The sequence below is a fragment of the Hypomesus nipponensis genome, chromosome 7, assembly GCF_054491055.1.
Source record: "Hypomesus nipponensis isolate SF chromosome 7, ASM5449105v1, whole genome shotgun sequence".
Taxonomy (NCBI): Eukaryota; Metazoa; Chordata; class Actinopteri; order Osmeriformes; family Osmeridae; genus Hypomesus; species Hypomesus nipponensis.
Window position 1 is genome coordinate 6,163,586 of NC_140367.1, and position 27,933 is coordinate 6,191,518.

Here is a 27,933-nt window from a genome sequence, read left to right on the forward strand (position 1 = left end):
AGTATATTGTAGTTTTCAATAAATCTCATTCAGTTCGTTTTCTTTAGGTTTCAAGACGCATCATGGCTTCAGCTTCAGATCCCTGCTCCTTCTCCTCCATCTCCAAATGCCTCACGAAGCACCTGAATCTCACTTACAATGTTGACTTTGAATGCCATGTACTGAAATCGAAGGTTGCACTAACCATCGAAGTTTTGGAGGATCATTTTTCGTCTCTGGTAAAGTATTCATTAAGCTAGCTGTCTTCGGTCACAACCGGTGGGATACCGCCTATTAACCGGCGGCAGCATGTGTCTGAAATTCATTCATTTATATTTATTTGTGGTTGCCGTTCATGTGTTAACACCACAACTGTTAGGTTGATCACAGTGTGAAAATGTAATAGCATAATCTGTTTAATTCGCACGTTCGTGAAAGAGCCTACTGAAGCGACTGATCACAGCTGACTACATTCAGACATTCACTATTGATCCGTTCACACCAGGCTAGGGAAGATAGTATCGTGGCTCTCAACTGACTCTAAATTCGTATTACAATTACTCCTTAGTATTCATTAGTATTATACTAAAGATTACGTGAATATTATAAACCTGTAAAAATGAGCAAAACACGTAGAATGAAGCCATAGACAGCCAGACTCGGACTTTGACAGGTGTGTGGACTTAGATCCAGATCTTCTCACTGGTGTGCTACTGTTATTCGGGCGTGGGCCAGAAGGATATGTCTTTAAAGGGAAGCCTTCAGAATTCCAGTTGATCTATTTGGTTTTATTGTTTGTGTTTTCTATCTGCTTATTAACAGTATGTATGTCTGAAGGAGGTTATGTACAATCTTTCTTTCTGTCCTCATCACCAACAGACATTAGACACTAAAGATCTGATGATCTCCAAGGTAACAGCTAATGGACAGGCAGCCAAGTTTGCTTTGGGACCCAAGCACAGCTACATGGGGACTCCTCTGGAGATTACATTACCCTTTGATCTCTCCAGGTAACCTCAACCAGCAGTGCCACATCCCTCAAAGCTAGAGTCAGGTCATGGCTCTCAGTTTTGGTAACCACTACTTAATAGTGGCCCTCTCTCTTCAATCTTCTCTCCTCCCTCGTCATATAACATATTTGGCAATATGCCTTTCTCTCACATCTTTTCCAAATGTAAGTTGTGCCATGTGAGAAACGCTTCTTGGAAATGTGTGTGTGTTGTAGGGGGCAGCATGTGATAGTGGAGGTGACCTACGACACGGCTCCCACTGCCTCCGCTCTGCAGTGGCTCACTCCTGAACAGACCGCTGGAAAGAAACATCCCTACCTCTTCAGCCAGTGCCAGGTAGCTGTCACGATACCCACCTGTCTTCAGTCTGAGAACTCATATACACACATCCAAAAGTATTTTCCTGTTCCCTTTAGTGGTTAGACAGAAAAACAACTTTTATTATACAAATTCTACCTTTTGTAGATATTATTTTCTTCCTCCCATTTTCTTTTTTCATCCTTCCCTCATCCAGATATTCCTCTCTCTGTACTGTTACCTGTGTACAAAGGTGTTAAACTGATAAGCACATTTAAGGGACCTTGATCATTGCCTCCCTCCATTATTATTGCTGATAATGGTGCAAACATAATGTGCTATTAAGTGCCGTCTATGTCAGTGTACTTCCTGAGGGAATTTCTACAAGTTATCCACAATGTTAAAACATTTTTTGCTTCATTTGCATGAGATCTAAACTGTTTATCTCCTCTCCAGGCCAACCACTGCAGAAGCATGGTCCCTTGTCAGGATAGTCCCTCAGTGAAGCACACCTATTATGCTCAGGTAACACAAACACACACACATACACGCCATCTGTACCAGGAAACCTGAACACATCAGCTCAGTTTAAGGTAATATCAGTGTGTGTGTGTGCGTGTGTGTGTATAGGTATCTGTCCCCAAGGAGCTGGTTGCAGTCATGAGTGCTGTTCGTGACGGTCAGGTCCCTGACCCCCAGGATAACAGCAGAGTCATCTACCGCTTCAGACAACCAGTCAGTACATACCTCCACCTATCCCTTACTTCCAGTAGGATCTTTCTCTCTTGCATATCAATCTCACTCTATCCCTCTATTATAGTGATGGCTGTTCAAAGTACAACTCTGCCAGCTGATGTAGCAGAGTGACTGTCATTAACCATACCAGTTATAAACAACATGTAGATTATGAAGAGAAAGTAAGCAAAGCATCCTGACCTCACAATCTGTTCATTGACCCTTGACCTTTCCCAGGTGCCCATGCCCTCCTATCTCATAGCCATTGTGGTGGGAGCTCTGGAGAGCAGGTACACATCATACACACTCCTACTGACTTCACACTTTCAAACTCTGATGCCTCTCTGGATGTGCTTTAGAGAAGTCTAAAACCTATTTTTTTTCTTTTAACAAGAGAGATTGGCCCCAGGTCTCGTGTTTGGTCTGAGAAGGAGTTTGTGGATCAGGCAGCTTTTGAGTTCTCTGAGGTTAGTTCTACATGATTTATGTTGTTCCTTATTGCTTGTAGCAATAATTCTATTCAAAGTAAGATGTCTTTTGTTTGTTTCTGATCTGTATGTGTGTGTGTGTGTGTAACCCTGACCAGACTGAGACCATGTTAAAAACAGCAGAGGATTTGGCTGGGCCCTATGTGTGGGGACATTATGACATCCTGGTCCTGCCCCCTTCCTTCCCCTACGGGGGCATGGAGAACCCCTGTCTCACCTTCGCCACCCCTACCCTGCTGGTGAGGAACTGAACCACACACACACTTCACCTCAGCTTAATCACTCCGTAAAATGTACCTTGGAAAGTCTGGTAATGTTTGTTATTGTGTTTATCTTTCAGGCTGGAGACAGATCCTTATCTAATGTAAGTTTGGTGCATTTAATTCTTCAACTGTGTGTGTGTGTGTGTTTTTCCATGAAAAGCCAGGTGAAAGGCCAGGTTTATTTGAGTTTTCCTCCTCTCCAGGTTATAGCCCATGAGATCTCACACAGCTGGACTGGCAACCTTGTGACCAATAAGACCTGGGAGCACTTCTGGTACGCTACAAACCTCTCTCAGCTGGCAGTCAGTGGTGGACGTGGACTTTGTAGTGTCTTCTTTTGTGTTTCTCATTAAAACGTCAATCTAAAACAGGCTGAACGAGGGGCACACTGTCTACCTGGAGAGGATGATTGGCAGGTGCATGGAGAGTGAGCAGTTTAGGCAGTTCAAAGCCATCGGGGGCTGGAAGGACCTGCAGGAGGCAGTAAGTGTCAACACACACGCACAGACGGGTCGCGGTCCAACACATTCTATACTGTGCTGTTGTGTGTCCGTGTTCGTGAGCGCCCTGGCCCACTGTCACCTGTGTGATCCAGGTGAACACGTTTGGAGCCAACAATCCTCTGACCAACCTGGTGCCTGACCTGAAAGAGGTGGACCCCGATGATGCCTTCTCTTCGGTCCCCTACGAGAAAGGCTTTGCGCTCCTCTATCACCTGGAGGAACTCTTGGGCGGACCGGGTAAGCACACATGCGCACACACACACACACACACTGACACAGACACGCACACTGTCCATATTCTAGCAGTTTTAGTTCTCTGATGTCTCAGTGTCTGTGTTTTCTCAGAGGTGTTCATGGCATTCGTCAAGTCCTACATCCAGATGTTCGCCTACAGCAGTGTCACCACAGAGGAGTGGAAGAACTACCTGTTCACTTACTTCAAGGACAAGGTACTCACCACCTCCCTCACCTCCACATGCTAACAGCCTCTGAAGGAGACAAGACCTCGACCAGCATGCACTCTATTCCTTTTTCCCAGGTGGACATTCTGAACAAAGTGGATTGGAACGCTTGGATGCGCACCCCTGGCATGCCCCCCTTCAAACCACAGTAAGCACACCCTGCTCTACCAGTCCCTGACTGGAATGTATTGTACAAATCTAACTTAATACAGTTGAAAGTGCTTTTATGCACCATGTAGGAAATATCCTACATCAAAAATCACCATGTTTGTATCACCAAATGTCAGGTATGACACCACCATGGCTGATGCCTGTGTTGCTCTCTGCCAGAGATGGGTCAAGGTAAGAAGCCTGTGGCCCAGAATCATTAGGTTGATAGAAGTCCTATCTCTGGAGCTTTGTGTTCATCTCACACCCCTCTCTCTCTCTCTCTCTCTCTCTGTCTCCCTGTCTCTCTCTGTCTCTCTGTCTCTCTCTCTCTCTCCAGGCCAAAGAGGGAGATCTGGCTGGTTTCAGTGGTGCAGACTTGAAGATTCTGTCCTCCCACCAACTCATTGAGTTCCTGTCTCTTCTCCTGCAGGAGGTATGGCACATCTGTCAATCATCTGATCGCCACAGCAACTGAACATCAACCTTGTAGTACTGTTCAAGACTCTATGCTTAACAGTCCAATGAGAATGTGTTGTCCGTCTCTGTAGGAGCTCATCCCCCTGACCCATGTGAAGAGAATGCAGGAAGTGTACAACTTCAACACCTACAACAACTCTGAGATCCGCTTCAGGTGAGCGACCTCACTGCCCTGGTATCTCCATGGAGACTGTGTGTGTGTGTGTGTGTGTGTGTGTGTGTGTGGGTCTCATGGTGGTGTCCTGCCCTGCAGATGGCTTCGCCTGTGTGTGAAGTCCAGATGGGAGGAGCAGGTCCCCTTGGCGCTGAAGATGGCGACAGATCAGGGGAGGATGAAGTTCACGCGGCCACTCTTCAGGTAACCGTGGCAACGTCTGCCTGCCCGTGTGCGGGTCCCCTCTGTGATCGTGTGACACATGGTCCTAGTGGCAATCAGTTCAAACAAGGTACGGTGCGTCCTTTTCATCTGAACCCGGCCCTGTTTCTTCTGTGCCCCCCCCCCCCTCCTCTCTCTTCAGGGACGTGTTCGGCTTTGGAAAGTTCCGGGACGAGGCTGTGCGGGTGTTCCAGGCTCACCGGGCAGCCATGCACCCGGTAACGGCCGGTCTGGTGGCCAAAGATCTCAAGCTGGATGTCGGCAACATCACCAGCTTCTAAAACGGGAACACATTACCAATGAGAGCACTCTCCCGGTTATCTCCCCCGCTCCACTGAGGAAACCAAGAAGCACTTGATCATAACCGCCTAATAATGTAACTGCCTCTTCTTCGCTGGTAGGGGACATGTGTCAACTGGGAGTGTTTGTGTTTATATGAAAGGATCGATCTCAGGGCAGAGATTTTCTTAGGAAAAGACAAAGTTAAACTAATTCTGAAGGTGCTTCTCTGGTAGTTGGCTGTACAGGCTTTTGTACCAATCATGGTGTTATTTGATGTCATTAAACAGTGAATAAACAGACTGTTCAAACATCTGCTGACTTCAGTCCTTTTTCTTTATTTGTCTCTTGCAATGTACAGGTGAAGGTTTCACTGGATTCATTAAAAGTCAAACATCCAAGTTTGTTTTATTATACAACATACAAAGATCGACATACCATTAGAAGGCTTAGTAAATTAGCAGTGCCCCTCATGTTTTATAGATGTTAATCACTACATCCAAGGGTAGCAGGATATCAATTCAACAAGTCATGTGACCCTATCAGATATGGCGAGAGCCACAAGCAGTGAGGGTTCCAAGCCTGTCATGAGTAGGGTAGTGAGTTCAGGGTTCACCAGGCGGGGGGGGGTGGGTATGGAGGTCAACACACCCAGGGACATGCAGCTGTAGGCAGGATAACCAGGCCAGGGAGTCATAGCGGAGCACTATCTGCTGTCTGAGGGTCAGAAGCCTTTTAAGCCTGTAGTGTGGCAGGCCAGAAGATGAGCCTTATCACCGTGATGATATTGCGGGGGAGGTGATGGCTGGCTTCCTGCTGGACAGGAAGTAATGTCTCAAGGCAGGCTGGGGTGAGGGTGTATGTGATGTCACAAGGCAGAGCATGGTGAAGCGTAGTACAGTTGATGTGGAGGGGGTCGGGGGATGAGGGGTCAGGCCCAGTGTAGACCCAGGCTTTAGGACAGCATGACAGAGGTCAGGCCTAGTGCAGACCCAGGCCTCAGGACAGCATGACTGAGGTCAGGCCCAGTGCAGACCCAGGCCTCAGGACAGCATGACTGAGGTCAGGCCCAGTGCAGACCCAGGCGACGGGACAGCATGACTGAGGTCAGGCCCAGTGCAGACCCAGGCCACGGGACAGCATGACTGAGGTCAGGCCCAGTGCAGACCCAGGCCACGGGACAGCATGACTGCCTCCAGGTCTCGGTCCTCCTGGTGCTCCTGCTGCCGGTGCTCCTCCAGCAGGGACACCAGGGCGTCTCTCTGCTCCACCACCTCCAGCATCTCCCCCAGGATTAGCCTCTCCTCCACCAGCTCGCCCTCCCCCTTCAGGTGGTCTAGCCCAACAGGAGAGAGCAGGAAGGGGGGATTTAGAGGGTTTGGTTCAAATGGATTCATGAATCAATGGATTCATTTGTGTTTGGATAGTGTTTGTGCAGGCAGAGGAGAGGATGGTGTTGGAACTCACCATCCACGGCCATCCTCTCTCTGAGCTCCTGCTGAAGCCGACTCTGTCTGTCTTCCAACTCCAACTCTCGAGCACTGAGCAGAGACCACGAGAGAGTCAGGGAAGAACTCGAAGGGACACACACAGTCGATTCCATGGGCTTGGAGGGTTCGATACTCACAATATCACAAGCTCCGACTCGTAGCGCACCAGAATGTTTTTCTGCTGCACCAGCTTAAACCACTGTTGCATCAGACCTGGGTTATCCTGCCTGCCCATCCCTACAGAGGCGAGAGGTGGGTGGAGGCAAAAAACATAAGTTAATAGTCTGGGGAGTGGACTGTGAAATACGTGAAACGTGACCCATGACCTCCACCTGGTAAGCAGTATACTCACCCCCCAAATATAAATCCAGCTCCTGGTTCTCACTAGAGTCTCCCCAGTAGTCTATAGAGAGAGCACATCGGGCATAAAAGACCAGAGGAGCACACACACGAACATGAGCACACTCAGATCGACCAGAAACGCGCCGCGTGTGTATCTACCTGCTTCGCCCCTCAGAGCTTTCTCCACAGCCACGCCCCTCTCTTCAAGCTGTCTCTGTTTTTCCTCCACCTGCTCCAACTGTCTCTGGATAATCTGACAAACACACACACCGACACACACACACACAGACATGCACACGCACACTGATCAGATACATTGTTCAGTATAGTAAACAATGCGTTGCATGTGTCGACTGTCTATGTGGTGTACCTGTGCTCGGTGGAGTCGCTTGAGCTGCTCCTGTTTGGCCTGTTTGCGCGCGGCCTTCTGTACCCTGCGCGTGATCCTGGCGTCCAGCTGCTCCTCCTCGCTGGCCTTCCGGAACAGCGTGTCGGTCACACTCATGCTCGAGGGGTCCTTGAAAGGCACCAGCGTCCCCAACACCTCTGTGGGACAAGACGACTCGCTCCCTGGCTCCTTAGCGGGCGTGGTCTTCTTCACAGGACGCTTCTACAGGGCAGAAAGCGAAAGACAGACACTTACACACACATGTACACACGGGTAGAAGACTCTAGAGAGAAGCTATGCACTACTCCAGCATTGCTTTGGGGACTGGTCTAAAGGAGCACCACTAATTCCCACTCTACCTTGATGGCATACGCTCTCCTGAACGCCAGAGCATGTGGGACATAGGTGGTCTTGGAAAGATGAAGAACAACAAAATCATCCTTCAACAAAATGTGTGAATATATGTTTCTACTCCTTACTTTCATCATTTCTCCAAAACACATTTTCTTTACCCTCAAGGGTCAATGCAAAACTACGAAACGGTTGCCTTCAGCTAGGATGTACATAATATAGGAGTCTATAGGTCTATGTGCCTGTCTACTACTACTACAAAACAAAACTAAAAACCAACACTGTCTTTCTTCCACTAAAACACGTAGTTCACCTCCTCATTTCCCTGGTCCTCCTCCTCCTTTATAGTTTCCTTCTGGAGTTCTGACGCCAGGTCAAAAAGCTCCAGGCGTAGCTACAAACATTCACCCAACATGTCAACATCCTCAACACAAAAAGACAACCTGTGGCAAGACCTGAATCTAGACGGCGTGGAGTTATCAATACGTTATCTTTGGACACATCTGTCACAATACCTCCTGATTAAATGAAGGTTTAGTCAAACAAATTCCAAGGCCAGCAGTTACTGCTCCCACTGTTAGTGTTGTAGAGTCCACCTGCTGGTCAGAGATCAGTGATGTTCTTACATTGGCTCTGGGGTTCAGGGAACATCTCTCCATGACTGCAGAACAGGTCAGCTCAGATTCCTCCAACCAGCTCTGATTAACCTTCAAGGGCCTGCCTAAATATGGAAAGAGAGGAAACGTGGAAGAAATACTGTGTGTTTGTGTGTATACTGTATGTGTACTAAATGTCAGTCTTACCTGTGGATTTCCGTTCTCGAGCTTCCTTCCTGGCTGCTTCCTTCCTGGCTGCTTCCTTCCTGGCATGTTCTGATGGGGCGGCAACAGCTATCTTGTCTTGAGAGGAAGTCCTCTCCTTATTTTTTCTGTCCTTCTTGTACCCGGAGAAGACAGCCTTCCAGAGAGGCCTGGGTCTGCCCTCCTCCGTCCCCTCCTCGGGAGCACTCTGGCTGGGGCCCTGCGTGTCCCTGAGTCCTTTCAGGTGGGAGAAGATGGAGCCTCCCTGCAGAGAAGCGAGAAGCAGTGGAGGAAGGCTCTCCGTCAGTCTGCGAGGGTCCAGACCCCCCCTGCTTTTCCCCGAGGCGGGCTCAGAGCTCAGGGGGGTTGTCTCCTCCCAGGTTATACACATGGCAGCTCGTTCTAGCTCCCTCCTTCTTTCCACCTCCCTCTTTCTCTCCTTCTCCCTCTCCACTCTGGCACTGTGCTCCCTGACCAGCACCTGCTGCAGGGGCTTCCGAGGAGACAGGGGGGGACTTGTGTCCTCTAATATGTCATCTTCATCGTCATCGTCATCACCCAGGAGCTCTCCAAAAGACCCCCTGCTCTCACAGTCGGCCCTCCGTATCACCACAGCTGCCATGATAGGTGCAGGGCGAGGGGCGGAGCCAAGCAGACCCTCCTCCTGCAAGGCATTCTGGGATACGCTATCCCAACATTCTTTGAGGCAGCGGGAGGGAGGGGTGCGGGGAGGGGTCAGAGTGGTGGAGTCGGAGGTGGTGGATTCACTGTTCATACCCACCCCAGAGCTACTGCTGGGGTCGCGCCTTCCTTTGTCCTTCATCCCCCTCTCTCTCTCCTCACGCTCTTTCTTCTCCTTTTTATCCTGCGCTTTCTCCTCCCCCTCTTCCTCAGGGCAAGGGGAGTAGCTGGAGGAGGAGTTGGGAGAGGAGGAGGTGAAGACGGAGGAGTTGGAGTCAGGGGTGGGAATGGAGGAGGTGGGGCTTCTGAGGGTGCTGCTGAGGCTGGTGGAGACGGTGATGTTGAGGAGGCTGGCAGGACTGTGGGGGTCCAGACTGTGTGTGTCTACAGATGTTGTGTCAGGTGTGGTGGAGTCAGGCAACACGATCTCAAGTGTGTGTGCGCCAAGGGATGTGTCACTGAAGTGTGTTTGAGAGAGTGTGCCGTCATTGCGTCTGGGTAATGATACTGCCTCAGATGTGTGTGGAGGTGGGGGCAAGTCTTCATCTAAGAGAGAGAGAGAGAGAGAGAGAGAGAGAGAGAGAGAGAGAGAGAGAGAGAGAGAGAGAGAGAGAGAGAGAGAGAGAGAGAGAGAGAGAGAGAGAGAGAGAGAGAGAGAGAGAGAGAGAGAGAGAGAGAGACACAGAGAGAGACAGAGAGAGAGACAGAGAGAGAGAGACAGAGAGAGAGAGAGAGAGAGAGAGAGAGAGAGAGAGAGAGAGAGAGAGAGAGAGAGACAGAGAGAGAGAGAGAGAGAGAGAGAGAGAGAGAGAGAGAGATAGAGAGAGAGAGAGAGAGAGAGAGAGAGAGAGAGAGAGAGAGAGAGAGAGAGAAAGAGAGAGAGAGAGAGAGAGAGAGAGAGAGAGAGAGAGAGAGAGAGAGAGAGAGAGACAGAGAGAGAGAGACAGAGAGAGAGACAGAGAGAGAGAGAGAGAGAGAGAGAGAGAGAGAGAGAGAGAGAGAGAGAGAGAGAGAGAGAGAGAGAGAGGACACAAGAAAAGAGAAGAGGTGAGAAGAGAGGATATAAAAAGGTTCTCTTAAATAGACATGTGGATTGTAATACACTCTAGATTATTATCAATTATTAACAATTGTATAAGGTTGATGAGAGAGGTTTATGGTTAGGATTAGAGTCCATGATGGTAGTACAACCCAAGAATAATAGCTAAATGTAACACCTCAAAGGCCACTCTGAGAGGATTCTTAACATGCATAAGTGCTAGAAGCAGTAAATTTACCATTATTCAAATGAAAAGGTATTGTTAGTATTCTCTCTTGTACAGTTGCTACCTGTATCCTCCACCTCTTCTTGAAGAACCCACAACCCCGAATGGCATTCTGTCTCCCAAGGACAGTACTCCCCTTCTACCAGCAGGGAGAGACATACACCACAGCACACACACACACAGCACACAGACACATCACACCACATCACAGAAAACAGGCAAGAAAAGGGAACACACAGACACTCTAAAGAGAACGGTGACTGGGGAAAGAGCTCGACAAGAGTACGACAAACATAAAATACGCACGCAGAAACCTGTGGTCAGAACCCGACCACACTTACCATCACTAGATTCAACATCATCCTCATCGTCATGATCGTCATCTTCATCTACCTCCCCCTCCTCCTCCTCTTCCTCATCCTCCTCTTCCTCCCCTGTCATGCTGTCTTTCTGCCCCCTCAGGCGGTTGTGCAGTTCCACCGCCTGCCTCCAGGAGGCTCTGGACAGTTCAGAGGTCACCGTCTGTGGCCCCTCCTCCTCCGTGTCTGACTCAGAACTACAGCATGACGAGGATGTTTAGTCTGTTCTCTCTGTGTGTGTGTGTATGTGTGTGTGTGTGTGTGTGTGTATGTGTGTATGTCTAACCTGGAGCCCTCTGTGCTCTTCACCAGCAGGCTGAGGTTATGATTGGCCAGCGTCTCCTCCGGAACCTCCTCTGGTTCCTCAGTCAGGTCAGACTCCAGGCTCCCCAGGGTCACACGGTAGTTCTCCAGCTCAATGCGCTCCGGCGTGCCGCGCACCCGCTTGGCCAAGACTGCTTCTCTCTCTATCAGAGACGCCACTGTAGACACACACACATATTATCTCACCAATAAATACTTTAGTTACCACTGGTTTCCTTTTTTATCAAAGTTTTTGACACAAAACAAAAATAAGCTGTATTAGAGCTTCACCTGAGGATCTGCGACCATCGGTTATCGCCGTAGTAACAGGAGGGGGACCATCAACGGAGCATGGGAAGGGCAGAGAAGCCAGAGACCCCTGGAGAGTCAAATCAGAGTGTCAAATCAGACCAGCTGTACCCAGCAGCAGTATATATTCATAGTATAATTCTTTGCATCCACACGCTAAACCACACCATCCTCTGCACAGACGAACCAGACATTGAATCTCTTGAATCCAGTGTTGTTCCAAACAGAGAGCTCCTTACCTGGGAGGTCCTCTGGGAGGTAGTTCTCTCTGAGGGGGAGGAGGGGGTGTTGGGGGCAGGCCTCTTTCTCTGGGCAGCGCCAGACAGGCGAAGGTCATAGTGAGGCTTACAGTAGAACTTCCCTAATAAACCCACGTAGAACCACAGTATTAGAACCTCATACAGAGCATACAGAACATCCCATCTTAGTGAACGCAGCAGAAATTCTGTTGAATAGATTTACAGATAAACGGATAACACACAAGCCTAGAAAATGACAGCTTAACAACAATATTTTACAGTTCAACTCCATCTCTTATCACCTATCTTTCCAGGAACACGGAAACACTGAGTGATTTAAAAGAGAGAAATGTCTTACAGAAGGACTCCTCCATGGCACACAGCACAGGCTAACTGGATCCCAGGTACGGTCGTATACACTTCTATACCCAATGCTCACACTCTGTAGATGTGCTGACATATATACACATCCTCCCGCCTCACGTTTAAACCCAAGTCATGTGACACCTCATCCCTGATTGGTCGAGCAGTTTAAATAAAACAAACAGAGAGGTTCTTCTCCAAGAGAGAGATGTGAACACAAAAACATTGTTATTTAGGATCGTATCTGTGCCTCCTCCCACCCCTACACTGACACACAGCTCATCTCCACGTGACACAATACAGCTTCTGTGTTGCTAACACATGCACGCGCGCACACACACACACAACTTAAGACAGAAAGTCAGCAGTCCAAACAAAAAGCTGGAGGCAAAACGATATTCTCAGTTAGCACTGAACCTCAGTGTGTTGAACAATGTCTCATACAGACACACCAAAGTCTGCTGACACATCTGTCATGTTTGTGGTGATCATGCGATGTAGCTGTCACTCTCACAGAGACACCAGATGTATCAGTGTGAAGATCAGAGGGATTCTGAGGGGGTCAAGACAGAGTCTATCACACTTCCTTTTAATACTCACTCACAACCCAATGGTCTATGGTGCAGGGTCCCTATCTCTCTTCCGTCCTTATAACCTTGCTACGACCTACCAAGTCTCTCTCCCTTCTACTCACTGAAATCTCCCGTCGTACAAGCGCCCCCACCATCTCCTCACCAGTTGGTCTGTCGAAGGCGTAGGAGGCCAGGCGGAGGGTGGAGCTACAGTAGTCACACTGGAAGCAACTGCGGTGGAAGAACAGGCCTTCGGCGCTGAGCCGTTCCATCACGTACACGCGGTTCTTACAGAAGAAACACACGTCGCTGGTGCCGCCCGACGCAAACACACCCCGCAGGTTCACCTGGTGGAGAGGGATGGAGAGATCGAAAGAGAGGTGGATGGAGAGATTGAAAGAGTGAGAGAGACAGAGAGAGAGAGGGGGGGGGATATGGACCAGTTAGTTTGGGGTTTCTTCCAATACAAGTAAGTGACAGATGGCAAGACGAGCGTCAGACTCTTACCGATTCCCTCCTTTGTGAAGTAACGGGTTTAGGGGCCTCCTGATTCTGAAGCTGATTGGCTAACTGTTCAGCCCGTGAGCTTACTCCCTCTGTGTACATCTGAATGAATTTCTATCCCAGGCACCAGCGTGGCGACAAGAGGAGTAAGACAGGACAAAAACGTACAGCACGTAAACACACAGACACGTTAACATATTTTAAACCACTCATGAGTGAGTTACACAAATACACACACATCAATGCACTCGTACACAAACCAGACACACATTGTCACAAAGACAATGAAATGACACAAACACATACAGTATCTTATCTAATATAGATTGTATGCCACAATCAGGCTTTATCTAAAACAAACCCTTTTACAATGTCAGTAATGAAATGTTTATTAATGTTCCTCTTACATAAATCCAGCATAAGTTCTGGACAGCAGGAACATTTAGAAACAGAGGAACAACTAAATGCTATTTGTCAATAGAGGCAATTCACTGGGTCTCATGGAGATTTAAACTTATTCAAAAGGACAGTTGTAGTGGTTGTCACATGCCACACGCCCTGCAGTAAACTGTACAAATATACACAATGGGAGTCTAGCCAATAAGCACCATGATGATCTGTTAAGATAATTTCTCCGACATGATCCCACTCTGGATCACTACTGTACTTCCAATGCAACAGCTGTCAGATTTGTGCTATGTGATTTATCTGCTCAACATTAATGTTTAACATTGACCCCAGGCCTTGAACATGAATGCATCCACTGATGCTTATCTAAGCAGACACTCTTGATCAGGAACCACTTCATGAACACTCCAGACACAAAGCTGTAATGGACTCAGAGTTGGAAAGTAAAAGGTGAATAGATACTAGTAGACTACAGGTCTAGGACTAGGAGACTACAGGTCTAGGACTAGTGGACTACAGGTTAGGACTAGTGGACTACAGATCTAGGACTAGTGGACTACAGGTCTAGGATGAGGAGGACTACATGTCTAGGACGAGGAGGACTACAGGTTTAGGACGAGGGATGGCGTACCTGCTCTCCTCTGCTAGGGAGGGTGTGACATTTGACCTTCTCCTTGTAACGAAAGCTCATCTGCTCTTGCTGCTGTGTACGCTTTTGGGGAGATGGGGAATGGGTGAGGTGGAAGTTAGGTTACAATGGTAATAGAAGACTACAGTGAGCAAACGACAGTGCTGAGATTGTAGATGTATTTTCCGTTGTGGCAACTAAAATTGGGATTGTAGGATCTACAGTTCTAGTGCCCTCATGTGGCAGCAGTGAAAGTTACATGGGAGGGTCAGGGAGGGTAGGGGCTGCTGTGTTTACCTGTCTCCATGTGGGGAGGGGCACCACAGGAGTTGGCTGAGACTGGGGGGCAGGAGATGATGTGGGGGCAGGCAGATTTGGCATGGATTCCCCCTAGTGGTTAGTACAAGATGTTAATGCTAAGGAACTAGAGACAGGCGATTGTATTTGTATTGGAAAATCAAATGCAAATTAATAATAATTTGCATTAATTAATTTGTTTGTTAATAAGTTCAGTTGTGGATACAATTGTGAAATCAGGTGCTTTTTTATGGGTTCTGTACCTATATTTGTTCAAATTATGCCAGATAAACACATTTAGTTGACTAAGGAAAAATTGAAATGATCAAAAACATTAGGATTTTCTGGAACACAGTGCAAAGGCAAAGTAGGGGACTGCAGGTCAGCATGCCCAAGCATAGGTGTCTATAGGCCCAATGGGCGGTTGAAGGCCTTTTTTAAATCACATTATGACGTAACAAACCTTTTGGAATTTTGAACGCACACTTTGGCTTAAAGAACATTGTTATCCTATGATTTGTCTAGTTGCAAGAAACATTTCCAATGAGACGGTCAGCGAAAAATGCATCAGCGTGCTTCAAGAATATCGAAAGCCTCCTTGTATGTAGGAGACTCACTGCGATGTTACAGAGGCGATCCTCTTCAAGCACTTCCGTCTGGCAGGGGGCATCCACTCTATCCGCGTCTGCCGAGACAGGGTCACCAAGCGCTCTCTAGGTTATGCCTATGTCAATTAAAGCGGTCAGTAGATGACGAGCACGCCTTAGAGTTCATGAATTTCAAACTGATTGATGGTTCTCCAATTTGTGTAGATTGGGTTCAGCGCGACCCGACCCTGAGGAAGAGCGGCATGGGTAATGTCTTCATCAAGAATTTGGATACGTCAGTATATAATGAAAATCTACACAACACTTTCTCTGGCTTTGGCAAAATTCTGTTGAGCAAGATAGCATGGGGTGAAACTGGATCAAAAGGCTATGGTTTCATACAATTTGAGAAAAAGGATGCCGTTGAGACAGCTATTGAAAGATTGGACGGAATGCTCTTCAATGACAGAAAAGCGTTTGTGGGCCGCTTTAAATATTTCAAGGAGCGCGAGACTGAGCGTCGTACCAGCACAAAGTTTACCAATGTGTTCATCAAGAACTTCGGTCAGGATGTGGATGAGCAAAAGCTGAGAGAGGCCTTCTTCAAGTATGGAAAGAACAAAAGCGTCTTGGTCTAGATGGAGGATCAGGTCCACATGGATCAAGCCCAGGTCCACATGGAGCATCAAGTCCAGGTCAACGTGAAGGATCGAGTCCAGGTCCAGATGGAGGATCGAGCCCAGGTCCAGATGAATCGAGCCCAGGTCCACATGGATCGAGCCCAGGTCCAGATGGATCAAGCCCAGGTTGACTGCCAGACCCAGCCTCAGGCTAATGCCCCAGTCCAGGTCCAGACCGGGGCCAACACGTACACCTGGGTGCCTATGCTGCAGGTACATGTGCAGGCATTTGAACATATATTATAGGTGTCATACGCAATGTAGCAGGATTTGCCTTGTTTGTGTAGGATATCCATCTATCTGTGTGTATCTCATGCTGTCTCGTCTTCCTCCAGCCTGCTGTGTACATATGGGGCAAGGAGCCTCTGACAGACACTACTCTGGTCTCCACTCCATTATGTTATCAGAAACAGATGCTGGGAGAGTGTCTGATCACCCTCATTGAGAAGGTGCAGGCCAGTCTGGCTCATAAGCTTACTGGAATGTTTCTTGAAATGGACAGCAATGACGTGATTCACCTGCTGGAGTCTCCACAGGCTCTGCACACCAAGGTCACTAAGGCAGTGGCTGCCCTCCGTGCACCCAAGATAAACATGCCCACCGCTGCTGGCTTGTATGGAGTGCCTGGAAACTGCCGAACCAAGCTGCACATGATCCGTGCCAAGCCCCAGGCGGCTACAGAGCAGGTACGTACAGTACAAGCACATGACAACCCACTTTCAACTCTGTTGCTCTTGTGTTCCACACAGCCTGCCTAACTGTCACCCTATCCTCCTCCAGTCAGCCGTGCGGGGCCAGGAGCCTCCCACAGCCTCCATGCTGGCCGCTGCTCCGTCCCAGGACCAGAAGCAGATGCTGGGAGAGTGTCTGTACCACCTGATCCAGGACATCCAGCCCAGCCTGGTGGGAAAGGTCACCGGCATGCTGCTGGAGCTGGACAACACTGAGGTTCTCCACCTGCAGGAGTCCCCTGAGGATCTGCGTGCCAGGATGGATGAGGCTGTGGCTGTGTACAAGGCCTACCTGGCAGAGGAGGCCGCCAAGAACCCAGTGACCAACACTGCTGGTGTCTCAAACATCTAAACCAAGGAATGAGAAACCTGGACTTTAAAAAACGTATTTAAAAAAAACACGGACTAATGATTTATTCAGACCAAGAAAAGATAACTTTTGCTTTTTTAATTAATGAAATTATTTTGCCATTCCCTCTGGAATTGTGTTATTTTTAAATGAATGAAATACCTTTTCATAATGAATTTGCTCTCAGGAAATAAAACCTATGAAAATGACTTGTGTTATAGTCTTTGTATGACTTCCAGACATGATAGTTACACTAGTTTCACTTTTAACTAACCACACTTCACATGTGTCGCCGATTCGACTAATATTAAACACTCAATACATGCTGCTCCAACTTACTAACTGGACTAAGCTCTAACCCTGCTCTGTCCAACTCAAGCTGCTCTACCCAGAGCTAAGCCTCACCATCACAGCTCCCCTGGTTCTTCCCTGCAGGAGACCAGGATGTGTCCCAAGAGCTAATCTGGCCTTAACCCCTGCAGCTCTGGAAATGGGATAGTGAGGTGACCTCACCTTCACATACCTGGATGCAAACCAGGATATGTGGTAATACCAGGGGAAGTGGCTGCTGTGCTGCACACCAGTGTTCCCCTGGCTGAGTCAGTTCCCCCCACCCTGTCCTCACCTGTCTCCGCAAGGCTGCAGCCGAGGAGGAGGAGGGGGCCCCGGAGACGTTCTCCTCAAACTTAGCCAGAAGCTGATTGGCCATCAGGCGCACCCTGGTACGGCTCGCTCCGCCCACAGACCCCGCCTTCAAAGTTAGATCGTCGTAGTAACCATCTGCCGCTTCTTCCTGAGAATGTAGAATGTTGATGATGAGTATGACCAGCGCACTATACAGCCTGTAAAAAGGTCAAGAGACAAGATCTTCTTCTACCTCCTCATCTGGGCTTGGGCGACTGGTCTTCCTCCTCTTCCCCATTTCATCCTTTTCCTGCCCCTGTGGAAGTGCAGTGTCATCACATACAGAAACCAACAGAGGGAGAGAGAGAAGGACCAAAAGAGAGAGAGACATACAGACAGTGTTTGTACCTTGGGGTTGCGTTTGCGTGAGGGACTGTGTCGTAGTCTGCTCAGCTGGGAGGCGGGGGTCATCAGGGCAGCCCTGCGTTCTGAACTCTGACCCAGGGACTCTGGGGACAGACAAGAGTAGTCAAACTCAGATTGAAGATACTCTTCTGTGTCATTCCTTGTTTCCTTTTCTGCCGGTTGTTCCATGAAACCACATGCACGGATAAAATGTATTACACTACATTTCAAATGGGCTTTCACTAACACTGAGATTTATACATTTATTACATTATATTAATTTAGCATATGCTTTAATCAAAAAGTGACAAATAGCGTATACGAAAAAGTACAGCAGAATATCAAGGATCAAAGTTATAAACTGTAACAAGGTTCTGTGTTTGCAGGCCTCACCACTGGGTGGCATGGAGTCCTTGAAGAGCTGGTAAAACTGGCTGAGGTACATGACCATGCAAAGAGTGTCTAGCTCTCCCATAGATGACATCTCCTCCACCGTCATCACTGGAGAGATGCCAAACTCCAGCTCGGCCACCTCCAAGCCCAACTGAGTGTTCTCCTCCACCTCTGCTTCCTCCAGAGACTCAAAGTCACTACAGGTGGAGGCAGAGGTAGAGGCTATAGGTGTAGGTAGGGACTCAAAGACATGAACTTACAGTGGGATACAGGGAGTTAATGAGACTTACTGATCCTATCAGGTAGTTAAAAGAGCACTAAGCAGAATCTTGGTCTAAAGCCTAATCATCCTCTTCGAACCCACGTGGACACACACATACACACACACACACTGAGGGCTCGGAGACGACTCACATTAGGTCGGGTCGGTAGTGGTGGATGAGGGCACACAGCGCCAGCCCAGTCTTCCAGGAACTAGTCAGGTCGCTTACGGCAACGCCTCGGTAACCCTGGGTCTGCTTCTGACACCAGCTCAACAGCTTACTGGAGCGAGAGAAGGATTCTGGGAGTAGGAGAGGACAGTCAGGAAGTGGATAGTGAAGGGGGTCACTACTAGAGGGGAACAAGCCTTACTAGGACTGAGTGGGCATGACGTAAAGGGTAGTGAGTGGACAGAAGCTCACCTTGTCGTTGTAGTTTGGATAAGGGCGAGCTGTGGAGATTCTCAATGTCTATATCCACATCTCTGCTGTCTCCTGTGTCTATCAGGTGTTTGACCTGCAGAGGAAATCACATTTAGTTTGTGTCTTTGTGTGTGTGTGAATGTCTGTGCTTGTGTATTTCTACCTGTGCAGGGGTGATGAGTTGAGGGTTGATGTTGGGGTAGCGTGTAGCTGGATCCACAGTGTACAGATTGAAGTTCTTGTTGATGTTCTCTGGGGTTGTCTGGGGAAGAATGCGATACAGACTCTCCCTGATAAATAAAGAACAGGATAGACATAAGATATTGCTTAGCATGGTTCAAAGCACATATTTAATGCAACTTCCTAACATACTGTAGGTCTCTATGTTATCAAACCCAATGGTTTAGTATGTGAGACACGGCTTTCTCACCTCTCCGCCAAAACGTCCAAGGGGGCGTGTCCTAGTGCCCAGCTGCGAACCATCCATGCCGAGTCCATCGCTGCCAGGAACCCTCGCGCAATTCCAGTTCCCATGGGCCAGAACGGCTACCACACACACACACACACACACACACACACACACACACACACAAACACACACACACACACACACACTTGAAGCTATCACTTTCATGCATCATTATCCTTATCTTACCTCCCACCCTCCCTTTCTAACCACTTCCTCCTTCCCTTCCCCACACTCACCACATTCCCCACACCTCCCCCATCCTGCCTCCCTCCCTCACCTCCAGCAGGCTGTCTCCCACCAGTGTGACCAGCAACTGGTGCCCATGCCTCTGGCGGACCAGTGCTGCGTTCTCTGAAGCGTACATGCAGGTGAAGTCGAACATGGCCACGTCGGGCTGCCCATAGTGGTTGATGGCAAAGTCCAAGGATGGCAGCTGGTGATTGGTGGAAAAGTCAGCCGCCTCGCGAGCATACACCAGCAAGGCCTTCTGGTCTACGTTTCCTCGGGAAAGAAGCATCTCTGTGTCTGCATAGTCCTATAGACAGACAAGACGTGATTCATTATTCTACAGTATGTGAATGGTTATAAACTGATTATTATACAATGAAAATTATGATTAAAGTAGCATCTGCAATCTGAATTGTGTATTGTGAAGTATTGTCGTTGTGTTGTCACCTGTAGAATCACTCCTTTTTCTAGTAGGCTTTGCTTTTTGGCTGTCATCACAAAGTAGTGGGTATCATCCTTATAGTACACAATGTTCTCCAGGTCAATCCCTACGAGTCAGAGAGTCAGAGAGTCAGAAGACAGAGAATCAACTGATCTTCCTGGTTCTCTGTTCTGGTCACTTAGGTTTTCTGGTTCCTGAGATCTGACCTGTGTTGTGTCGTAGCTCCTGGAAGAACTTCTGGTTGAAGATGAAGGCCACTCCACTGATCTCTTCCACCTTGGCCTCGGCCGTGGTGTTTCTGTTCATAAAGTTGGCAGTGATGGCAATGGCAAGCTTCCCCCGGAACTCCTTACGTCTAAAGCCTGTTCAGCCGTGCAGTGACAAACAGTAAGAAACAGCGAGTTTGTGTATTTGTCTGTGTGTGAGTGTACGTGTGTGAGTGTGCGCATTTACCTGGTAGTGTGTTTCGTCGTCCATCTGCACCGATTATGACATCAAACTCCAGCTGGTTAACAGGGTGAGATTTAGGATGGACCTCCATTCTCCATCTCACTTCTGACACACACACACACAGTCATATTCAGTAAAGTGGTCAATACTGTACATATTTATACACACACACACACACAGTCATATTCAGTAAAGTGGTCAATACTGTACATATTTATACACACACACACAGTCATATTCAGTGAAGTGGTCAATACTGTACATATTTATACACACACACACACACACATCAGATCTTACTCTGTTTGTGTTGATCTTCAGGTGGCTCCAGCAGTCCCTTGAACTCCACGTTGACATGTACCTCAACCCCCAGGAGCAGGGCCACCTTTAACAGTACCAGCTGCAGCTGGCGAATACCTAGACAGAGAGAACAAGTGAGACAGGGAGATACAGAAAGAAAGAGCTAACTCTTTCCATTGTGTGACTCTGCACGATAAGCGAAACCTCCTGCTGAATTAAGTAACGTTCTCCCAGAGCCAACCAGTAACCGAGGAAAGCAATGGGGTGGTAGATCTGGTTCGGTACTCACTGATGTGGTCAATCGATCCAGCGCAGAACTTTCCGTGGAACTTCTTGGCTCCGAGGCCCCGGAGGTCGTGTATGGTGAAAGGCCAGAGGTGGAGAACGTTGTTTCGGGAGAAGGCGTCTCTCTTCTCCAACAGCACCACCCGAGCCCCAAGGAAACCCAGCTCCACGGCTGTACGCAGCCCGCAGGGGCCCGCTCCGATGATCACACACTGGGATGGTGGAGTGTCAGGGCAGGGGAACACACAGTTGAAAACAGATTTTTGTATTCACTAATGTTCTTTTTACACAATATTATAACAAACAAAACACCTTTTACTATATATTCAAAATTATCATTTAGCAATGAGATACATCACTATCCAACAAGGCATGCAGTAGGAGGTAGTTTTATGTTACCGAAGGTGAAAACCAAATCGATTCAACGTTCAGTCAGGTATAGAGCAATGTGTGAATGGAACGCTCTTCCAAATACCATCAAACAACAAAACACCCAGTATGGTTTTAAAAAATCACTTAAGAACCATCACCTTCAAAGACATTGCAATAATTAAGATCAATTAAGAGAGATTCAGTCATAGGGCTTTCATTATATCTGATTTAAAATTAGATATGATATAAAAACAAAAAATCTATTCGGAGTAGCGTAATCTTGTCAACTTCTCAATATTATTTATTTTTTGTATTTTTTCTTTTTGTGTGTGTGACATGTGTTTATTGTAAATATGATTTGTAATGTGAATAATGTCTTGTGTGTATGGTGTGAAATGTGATGTCGTCAATTGTATTGTCACATGATAGATTGTAGGACCCCAGGAAGAATAGCTTCAGGTTGTGCTGGAGCTAATGGGGATCCAAATAAAACAAACAAACAAACACAACGATGGACAACTGCCTGATGAGATTCTCAGGAATACAAGCAGAAAGCACAACATCTTCTTGTGTTTGGTGTGTGTGAGGGTTACCGTGGTGTTGGCACAGGCCCTGCCCTTCATGTATTCCAGGTGAGCTGCTCGCTTGTCTAGTTTGGCCCACAGTGCGTTGGCCCTCCAGTAGCTGAGGCGGGCTTTGAGTGTGTGGTAGAGAGGCCGAGGCGGGGTGTGTGTGTGAGAGTGTGTGTGTGTGTGTGCGAGCTGTAGGTGCTCACACAGCTGGCTGAAGGCACGAAGGGTCGCCCTGCATGTGGAAGCCTGAACAAAGTCATCAAACAGAGCATGGGCCCGATTCTCAGGCTCCACCCCGTCTCCCATGGCAACGCCAGAAGCAGGGCACCCTGGGATGGGTGTCACCCGCTGATGTCGCAGCCCTGAGTTTGCCTCAGCTTCCAGTCTCTTAGTGGCCAGCTTGAGGGGGAGGAACAGGACATTAGACACTGACTGTGATGGAACACACTGCAGTCTAAAAATCAAACATAGTTCTCACACTGATTTTTAATAGGATCTTGCTGCATGTCTAGCCAGTTAAGAGTTCAGGCTTTATAAAGGATAAACTACCCCCCTGTGGCGCCAGACCTTATGGGTAATGGCGTCTCTTGTCTCGCATGGAAACTGACTACGATCTACCAACTACATATAGTGTGTACAGACATCCATCCATACATATAGTACATACAAACAGTGGAACACTTGCGCAAGCCACATAGCAGCTATCTTTAGGGGCCAGTGTGTGTGTGTGTGTGTGTGTGTGCGAAAGTGTGTGTGTTAGGCTCAAGAGTCAGTACAATACCCCTCATACATTGAGGATCCATCCGCACCAAGCACCAACAAAAGGACACACACACACACACTGAAGCAAAGCAATCAACCAACAAAAGCAGAGAACCAATATATGCTACTTTGGCGTTGATGATATCAACATATATTTTAATGAGACTGTGGTAAGAGAGCCTGAGAGAAGTCTAGTTCCCTGCCAAAACATTTTTATCAGTTTATCATGAGGAGCTTGGCCCCACATCACCATCAAAAACACTGACACAAGTTTCCATCCCTCCCTCTCTACACGTCCATGTCTAAACACGACTACATACAAACACTTCCGAGTTGAGACACAAACACACACACACACCGACAAACAGGACCTACTGTTTTCTGCGTTGTCTCCCCGGTAAACCCATCCTCATTACTCAGCGGCAGGGCGCCAGGTGTTCCTCTCAGCAGCCCTGAACCAACTCCCTTCTGCTGTGGCAACCCCCCCGTCACAGAGCTGCAGTGCAGAGGCTGTAACGCAGCACACACCTCTCAGAGCCAATGTCTCTCTCTCTCTCTCTCTTTCAATGTCTCTCTGTCATGGAGGGCTCTGCATCATTATGGTGTCGCTCCCCCTGTCTTGGTTTCCTGCCGTGTCGAACCCAAACATACACAACACTGCTTATCCAAGGTCAGGGTTAGGGACAGCCAAGCCCTGACCCCGCCCACACGGCATTTTCACATGGGCGCAAACGCCAGTGCGCACACACACACACACAGTTAATCTGAGTCCTGAGGAGACAGACTGAGATGTAACAAGCTTATGGAGGGATCAAAGGGAGAGAGATCATACTGGTGAACCGTGAGTGAAAGACAACCTGCTCAGAGCAGGAACATGGAATGGTCATATTGTACAACTGTTGACCTTTCTTGTCTTGATTTTATACTTTGTTGTTGAAGGTTTCAAAACGTACATAAAGCATACATAGAGTTGCAGTTAGGGCAGACACAAGTCAGAGTAAAAGTGAGTAAAATGGGCAGGCCAGGTTTATCAGCACAAAATGAAGTTAAAAGGGATTTGAGAGCAAATGGTAAAGCTAAACAACTACAAACAGCTAAGACTTATCCCATCCCACCCTCACTAAACACATAACCCTTCCCTTTAGGTAACACACATGATACACATCCTAACTCCCAATAATCCACACTGGCCGGGCTAACACATCACATCACCCCATCCAGACAATATGTCCACCACCTTCCCTCAGCCTGGATGAGTTGAAGCTCACACTAAGCCATAGATTTTAGTGATGTCATCGGGAGCTTGTCCCCCTGTACCTGACACGAAAGGGTGCCACCCAGTGGTGAAAAGTGAGACTGCATTTTAAGGGCATTTTGATCCCATTCATTCTCCAATTAATCAAGACACACACACACATGTGCTTTTTTTAAATAGTTTTTATGTGTATAAAATGTACAAAGTTTTATTCGAAATCAGGATTCTTGCTGTGAAAGAGAAGAAAAGAAGATGATTAAGTCAAGAAATGAGCCACAGAATGATTAGGACAGTGTGGGGCGGATGACCATCTCACCAAAAGTGCTCTTCCCTTAGTCTCTATGGGCAGTAAAAATGCTCCAATGCCACACAGGACACAAGCGATAGCAAAAGGTAACAGGGCCAACATCACTGACTCTGACATCAGTACCTGCAACACACACACACACACCTCTAACGATGACCAAATGACAAGACACAAACCACACATGACACAGAGCCTGGTGATGATCTCACTAAACACACCCCAGAACAGACACACACAGCCCACATACCTGTGCGATGAAGGGGGCGATCATCCCACCTATACGACTGAAAGAGGTGCAGAAGCCCATCCCCAGAGAGCGAGCTGCTGTGGGGTACACCTGGGGGGGGGGGGGAGAGAGGGAGGGAGATGTGTACTAAATACATACACACACTCCTGACACAATATTTGATGATGTACTGCAAGTAGAAGAAAATACAAAAATAACCCACACACCTCGGCAGTGTAAATATAAACCACGTTGAAATTCATAGAGACAAGAGACCTGAGCAAGAACAACAGAACGGTGAATCCAACCCTGGAGAGAGACGGAGAAAAGAATCAGATCTAGAAGGCTCAAATGAACAGACTGGGGAAGGATGCCTTAACAATGACGACGACATGGATTCAGCGAAGGGGGCGTGTCCGGTGTGAATGGCGTACATGGTGGTGCAGACGTTGACCAGCATGAAGAGCATGGCCGCTAGCAGCAGCAACACCACCATGCAGATCTTGCGCCCAAACAGATGCAACATCATGATGTTCAGAGGGATGACTGGAGGGGCAGAGGGAGGGGAAGGGGGGTTAGGAAGAGAGAGGGAAACAGGGTTTAGGGTTAAAAGTACAGATTAGACAAATAAGAAATGGAATCAAATAAACCTAAATACAGATGTGCAGCTCCTCTTCACAACACACACACACACGCCCTGCCATTTCCCCTCACTCACGAGCGATCTCGCCCAGGCAGCTGATGAGGAGGGTCTGGTAATCCGATTGGGCAAAAGAGACGCAGTAGCACAGCTCCCCCTGCAGGCGGTGCTTGACCTGGTGATCTGCCGAGGCGTCTGTTACACACAGCAGGTTCTTCTCCAGCAGCTCAGAGCTGCTCAGCACCGAGCCGTAGTAAGAGAAGGACGCCACAAACCTGGGGGTGGACGGACACACACAAATACCAAAACAAGCAAATGAGGTCAGGCGTGGAACCATGTTGTGACATTCTGTTTGCCTGGAGGAGGATGGGGAAGGTGGAGGAACAGGGTGTTACCATGAGAACCAAAGCAGCAGTGAGGTCCTCCTGTATATTGGGCCGACCAGAATGCGCCAACTGCCTCTCTCTTTCTGAAACACACGCAAAACACAGGGTTATTCCAACACCTGTCTCTCTCTCTTCCTTCCCCCCCTCTCCCTTCATGTATCTCTCGGACTCTCCCCCTGTCCTCCCCTCTCTCTCCTCACCACCAGAGGTTCCACCAGCACGCCCGGTGGTAAGGAGGCTCGGTTCATCTTGGCGATGCGCTGAAGGGTCTCCACAGCGGCCTTCACGTTCCCCGCGGACACGTTGTAGCGGGCAGACTCCGGGATATACTACACACCGAGAGGGGAAAACACCACACTTAACAATATGACAACAGCGAGTGGAAGAAACCGCTGATAGGGAGTTCACAGTATTCGAAAAGACGAGAGTGGGGAGGCTGGTCACCCGGAAGAGTAGGAGGAGGAAGACGCTGGGGGTGACAGAGAGTCGGATCATCCAGCGCCAGCCCAGCGTGGGGACCACAGTCATCCCCAGGACAATGATGAGCATGGAGCCTAACATCCAGAAGATCTGTGGGTGAACAAGAGCCCGAGAGCTGTGACTGTCATGATAATAACGATGACAATGCTGAGGAGGGCGGAGTTGGTGACAGGTCAATGAGGACTCACGGAGGCCAGTGGGAGCAGGGAGGATCTGTACTTGGCAGGAATGAACTCTGTTTTTAAGACAAACCTAAAATGGAGAGATTGATTTGAGTAATATGTATGGTTTGTTTGTTTGTGTATGTATAGATAAATGTATTAGTTGAGTGTGTGTGTGTACGTGTGTGTCTCACCCCTGGGAGACCCCAGCCACACCACAGCCCACCATGACCCGCAGGAAGATGAACCAGCCGTAGGAGGGAGCGAACGAGGTGAGTAAGGAGAAGTAAGAACTCCACAGAAAGCCCCCAAACACCACCTACACAGAACACAATCCCCCCCTGATTACTGACAGTGTCAAACACAGAGAAATTAATACATTCAAATACCTCCCCTCTCTTGGCCATAACTCTATGAACTACTGGGACATATGAAAGACAAACCTTCCAGCGTCCATATCGGTCAGCCACATATCCACTAAGCACACCACACACCATGAATCCTAGAAACACCATCTGGCAGAGAAAGAGAGAGAAAGAAAGAAAGAGATAGAGAGGCAGAGGTGTGAGAGGTAAGGCAGGCATCATGTCATATTCATTATTAAGCTTGATGTTCATTGGTAGACCTTCTTACCGTAGAGACCAGAGCCACCTGCCAATCCTTCAGTTTCCACTCGCAGCGGATCTCAGGAGACACCACAGCCAACAACATGATCTCCATAGCCTCCAGTATCTACAGCACACGCACACACACCATGTATCTGACTCATTTGTGATGCGCGTGCACTGTCTGTCACAAATGAAAAACTGACAGACATAGACGCACTCACTGTGGCACTGCCCATGATGAGAAACAGCAGAACGTGGAAGCGACCAAAGCCTATGGTCTCCACTGCATCCTCCACACTGTATGTCTGGAGTCCTGAGGAACACAAGACGACAGACCAGTGTATCCCCACCTGAACACACAGTGCATACTACATACTACACTTGAAGACTTCCTGCTTTACTTTTTCTTTTTCCAAATACGATTTTTAAAGCGTCTTACCATTGACCTTGATGTTGGGCTTGAAGGTTGGGTTATCCTCCACCTCCACATGCTGAAGCTCAATGGCACTGACCAGCTGGGTCTTTGAGGACCGTCTGCTTAAGCTACCCATACTGCAACATCCAAATGAAAAAACATTAATGATGGCACTGCCATCATTAAAAGCATGGAGTTTTGCAAAGAACTGTATTCATGTCACATTCTCATTGGGGGCTGAGCACCCCTAAAGGTCTGATCCTAGAATCGCCCCTGGAGGATATACAAACAATATACAAAGTGAATTCTGGAATTGTAAAAATAAATTAAGCTGCATAAATAATGTTGATTTTGATTTTCTTTTTCCTCTGTCAGACGTCCACTTTGTAATGGTAATTGATGGTTGTCCGTAGACTACCAATGGCTCGCTGGTCCCGACAGATAAACAAGTTGGTTCTCTCATTTACAACGCTTTGTAATATCAGAGTAACTTTAAACTTTAGATATATATGGTTAAAGTCATTCTATAGTACTAAACATAAACCAAATTCTTCTCGACTTCGTTCACACGCATGACCCAAAGGTAGCCTGTATAAATCGGCAAGTTTTTTCTCAACTGAGCAAGTAAAGCCGAATACTTTCACAAAATGACTCTTACCTTGCTATGGAAATATGTTCTTTCTCACTGGTTGGTATGTCCGTCGTTGACAATATGTATGCATTCTTTATGTCTCTTTATTTTGTGTGATTCATGGCTGGATTGTTGTTGTACAGAAGTCACTTCAATAGTGCTCCCCTGGCACATT

The 27,933-nt window shown here is 48.0% G+C and overlaps 5 protein-coding genes across 5 annotated transcripts; 3 read left to right on the forward strand and 2 right to left on the reverse strand.

Annotated features, from left to right (window-relative positions):
* Positions 1 to 47: 47 nt before the first annotated feature.
* Positions 48 to 5,332, forward strand: lta4h (leukotriene A4 hydrolase). The gene is made up of 19 exons (XM_084701316.1): positions 48 to 218; positions 859 to 989; positions 1,205 to 1,325; positions 1,743 to 1,811; positions 1,917 to 2,021; positions 2,259 to 2,311; positions 2,416 to 2,488; positions 2,608 to 2,748; positions 2,850 to 2,873; positions 2,976 to 3,046; positions 3,144 to 3,255; positions 3,368 to 3,512; positions 3,621 to 3,724; positions 3,814 to 3,884; positions 4,024 to 4,078; positions 4,224 to 4,319; positions 4,435 to 4,517; positions 4,617 to 4,721; positions 4,882 to 5,332. The coding sequence occupies exons 1-19, from the start codon at positions 63 to 65 to the stop codon at positions 5,018 to 5,020; spliced, it is 1,854 nt and encodes a 617-aa protein (XP_084557442.1). The 5' UTR covers positions 48 to 62; the 3' UTR covers positions 5,021 to 5,332.
* Positions 5,333 to 5,367: 35 nt separating this feature from the next.
* mical3b (microtubule associated monooxygenase, calponin and LIM domain containing 3b) lies at positions 5,368 to 22,193 on the reverse strand. Its single transcript, XM_084701643.1, has 32 exons — positions 21,909 to 22,193; positions 20,948 to 21,155; positions 20,659 to 20,775; positions 20,362 to 20,463; positions 20,115 to 20,270; positions 19,914 to 20,014; positions 19,516 to 19,773; positions 19,200 to 19,315; positions 18,933 to 19,059; positions 18,770 to 18,863; positions 18,501 to 18,648; positions 18,087 to 18,283; positions 17,697 to 17,797; positions 17,542 to 17,604; positions 17,290 to 17,457; positions 12,988 to 13,098; positions 12,644 to 12,827; positions 11,546 to 11,667; positions 11,289 to 11,376; positions 10,981 to 11,176; positions 10,677 to 10,891; positions 10,400 to 10,474; positions 8,393 to 9,616; positions 8,216 to 8,310; positions 7,903 to 7,983; positions 7,598 to 7,648; positions 7,221 to 7,460; positions 7,010 to 7,103; positions 6,861 to 6,911; positions 6,646 to 6,745; positions 6,486 to 6,559; positions 5,368 to 6,354 (listed from the first exon to the last, which is right to left on the reverse strand). The coding sequence occupies exons 1-32, from the start codon at positions 22,191 to 22,193 to the stop codon at positions 6,170 to 6,172; spliced, it is 5,427 nt and encodes a 1,808-aa protein (XP_084557769.1). The 3' UTR covers positions 5,368 to 6,169.
* LOC146276482 (polyadenylate-binding protein 1A-like) lies at positions 14,880 to 15,542 on the forward strand. Its single transcript, XM_084701990.1, is given in 3 exon segments — positions 14,880 to 14,929; positions 14,931 to 15,049; positions 15,052 to 15,542. Coding segments are annotated over 3 exon segments (660 nt in total).
* Positions 15,543 to 16,681, forward strand: LOC146276483 (uncharacterized). The gene is made up of 3 exons (XM_084701644.1): positions 15,543 to 15,797; positions 15,920 to 16,270; positions 16,365 to 16,681. Exons 1-3 carry the CDS (start codon positions 15,543 to 15,545, stop codon positions 16,665 to 16,667), a joined length of 909 nt encoding a protein of 302 aa, XP_084557770.1. The 3' UTR covers positions 16,668 to 16,681.
* Positions 22,194 to 24,070: 1,877 nt separating the features above from the next.
* On the reverse strand, positions 24,071 to 27,924 carry svopl (SVOP-like). Its single transcript, XM_084701699.1, has 16 exons — positions 27,786 to 27,924; positions 27,152 to 27,264; positions 26,934 to 27,025; positions 26,738 to 26,836; positions 26,548 to 26,619; positions 26,299 to 26,423; positions 26,132 to 26,195; positions 25,908 to 26,033; positions 25,664 to 25,792; positions 25,473 to 25,546; positions 25,156 to 25,352; positions 24,872 to 24,983; positions 24,665 to 24,746; positions 24,459 to 24,548; positions 24,221 to 24,334; positions 24,071 to 24,134 (listed from the first exon to the last, which is right to left on the reverse strand). The coding sequence occupies exons 2-16, from the start codon at positions 27,261 to 27,263 to the stop codon at positions 24,123 to 24,125; spliced, it is 1,500 nt and encodes a 499-aa protein (XP_084557825.1). The 5' UTR covers position 27,264; positions 27,786 to 27,924; the 3' UTR covers positions 24,071 to 24,122.
* Between the last annotated feature and the right edge of the window lie 9 nt (positions 27,925 to 27,933).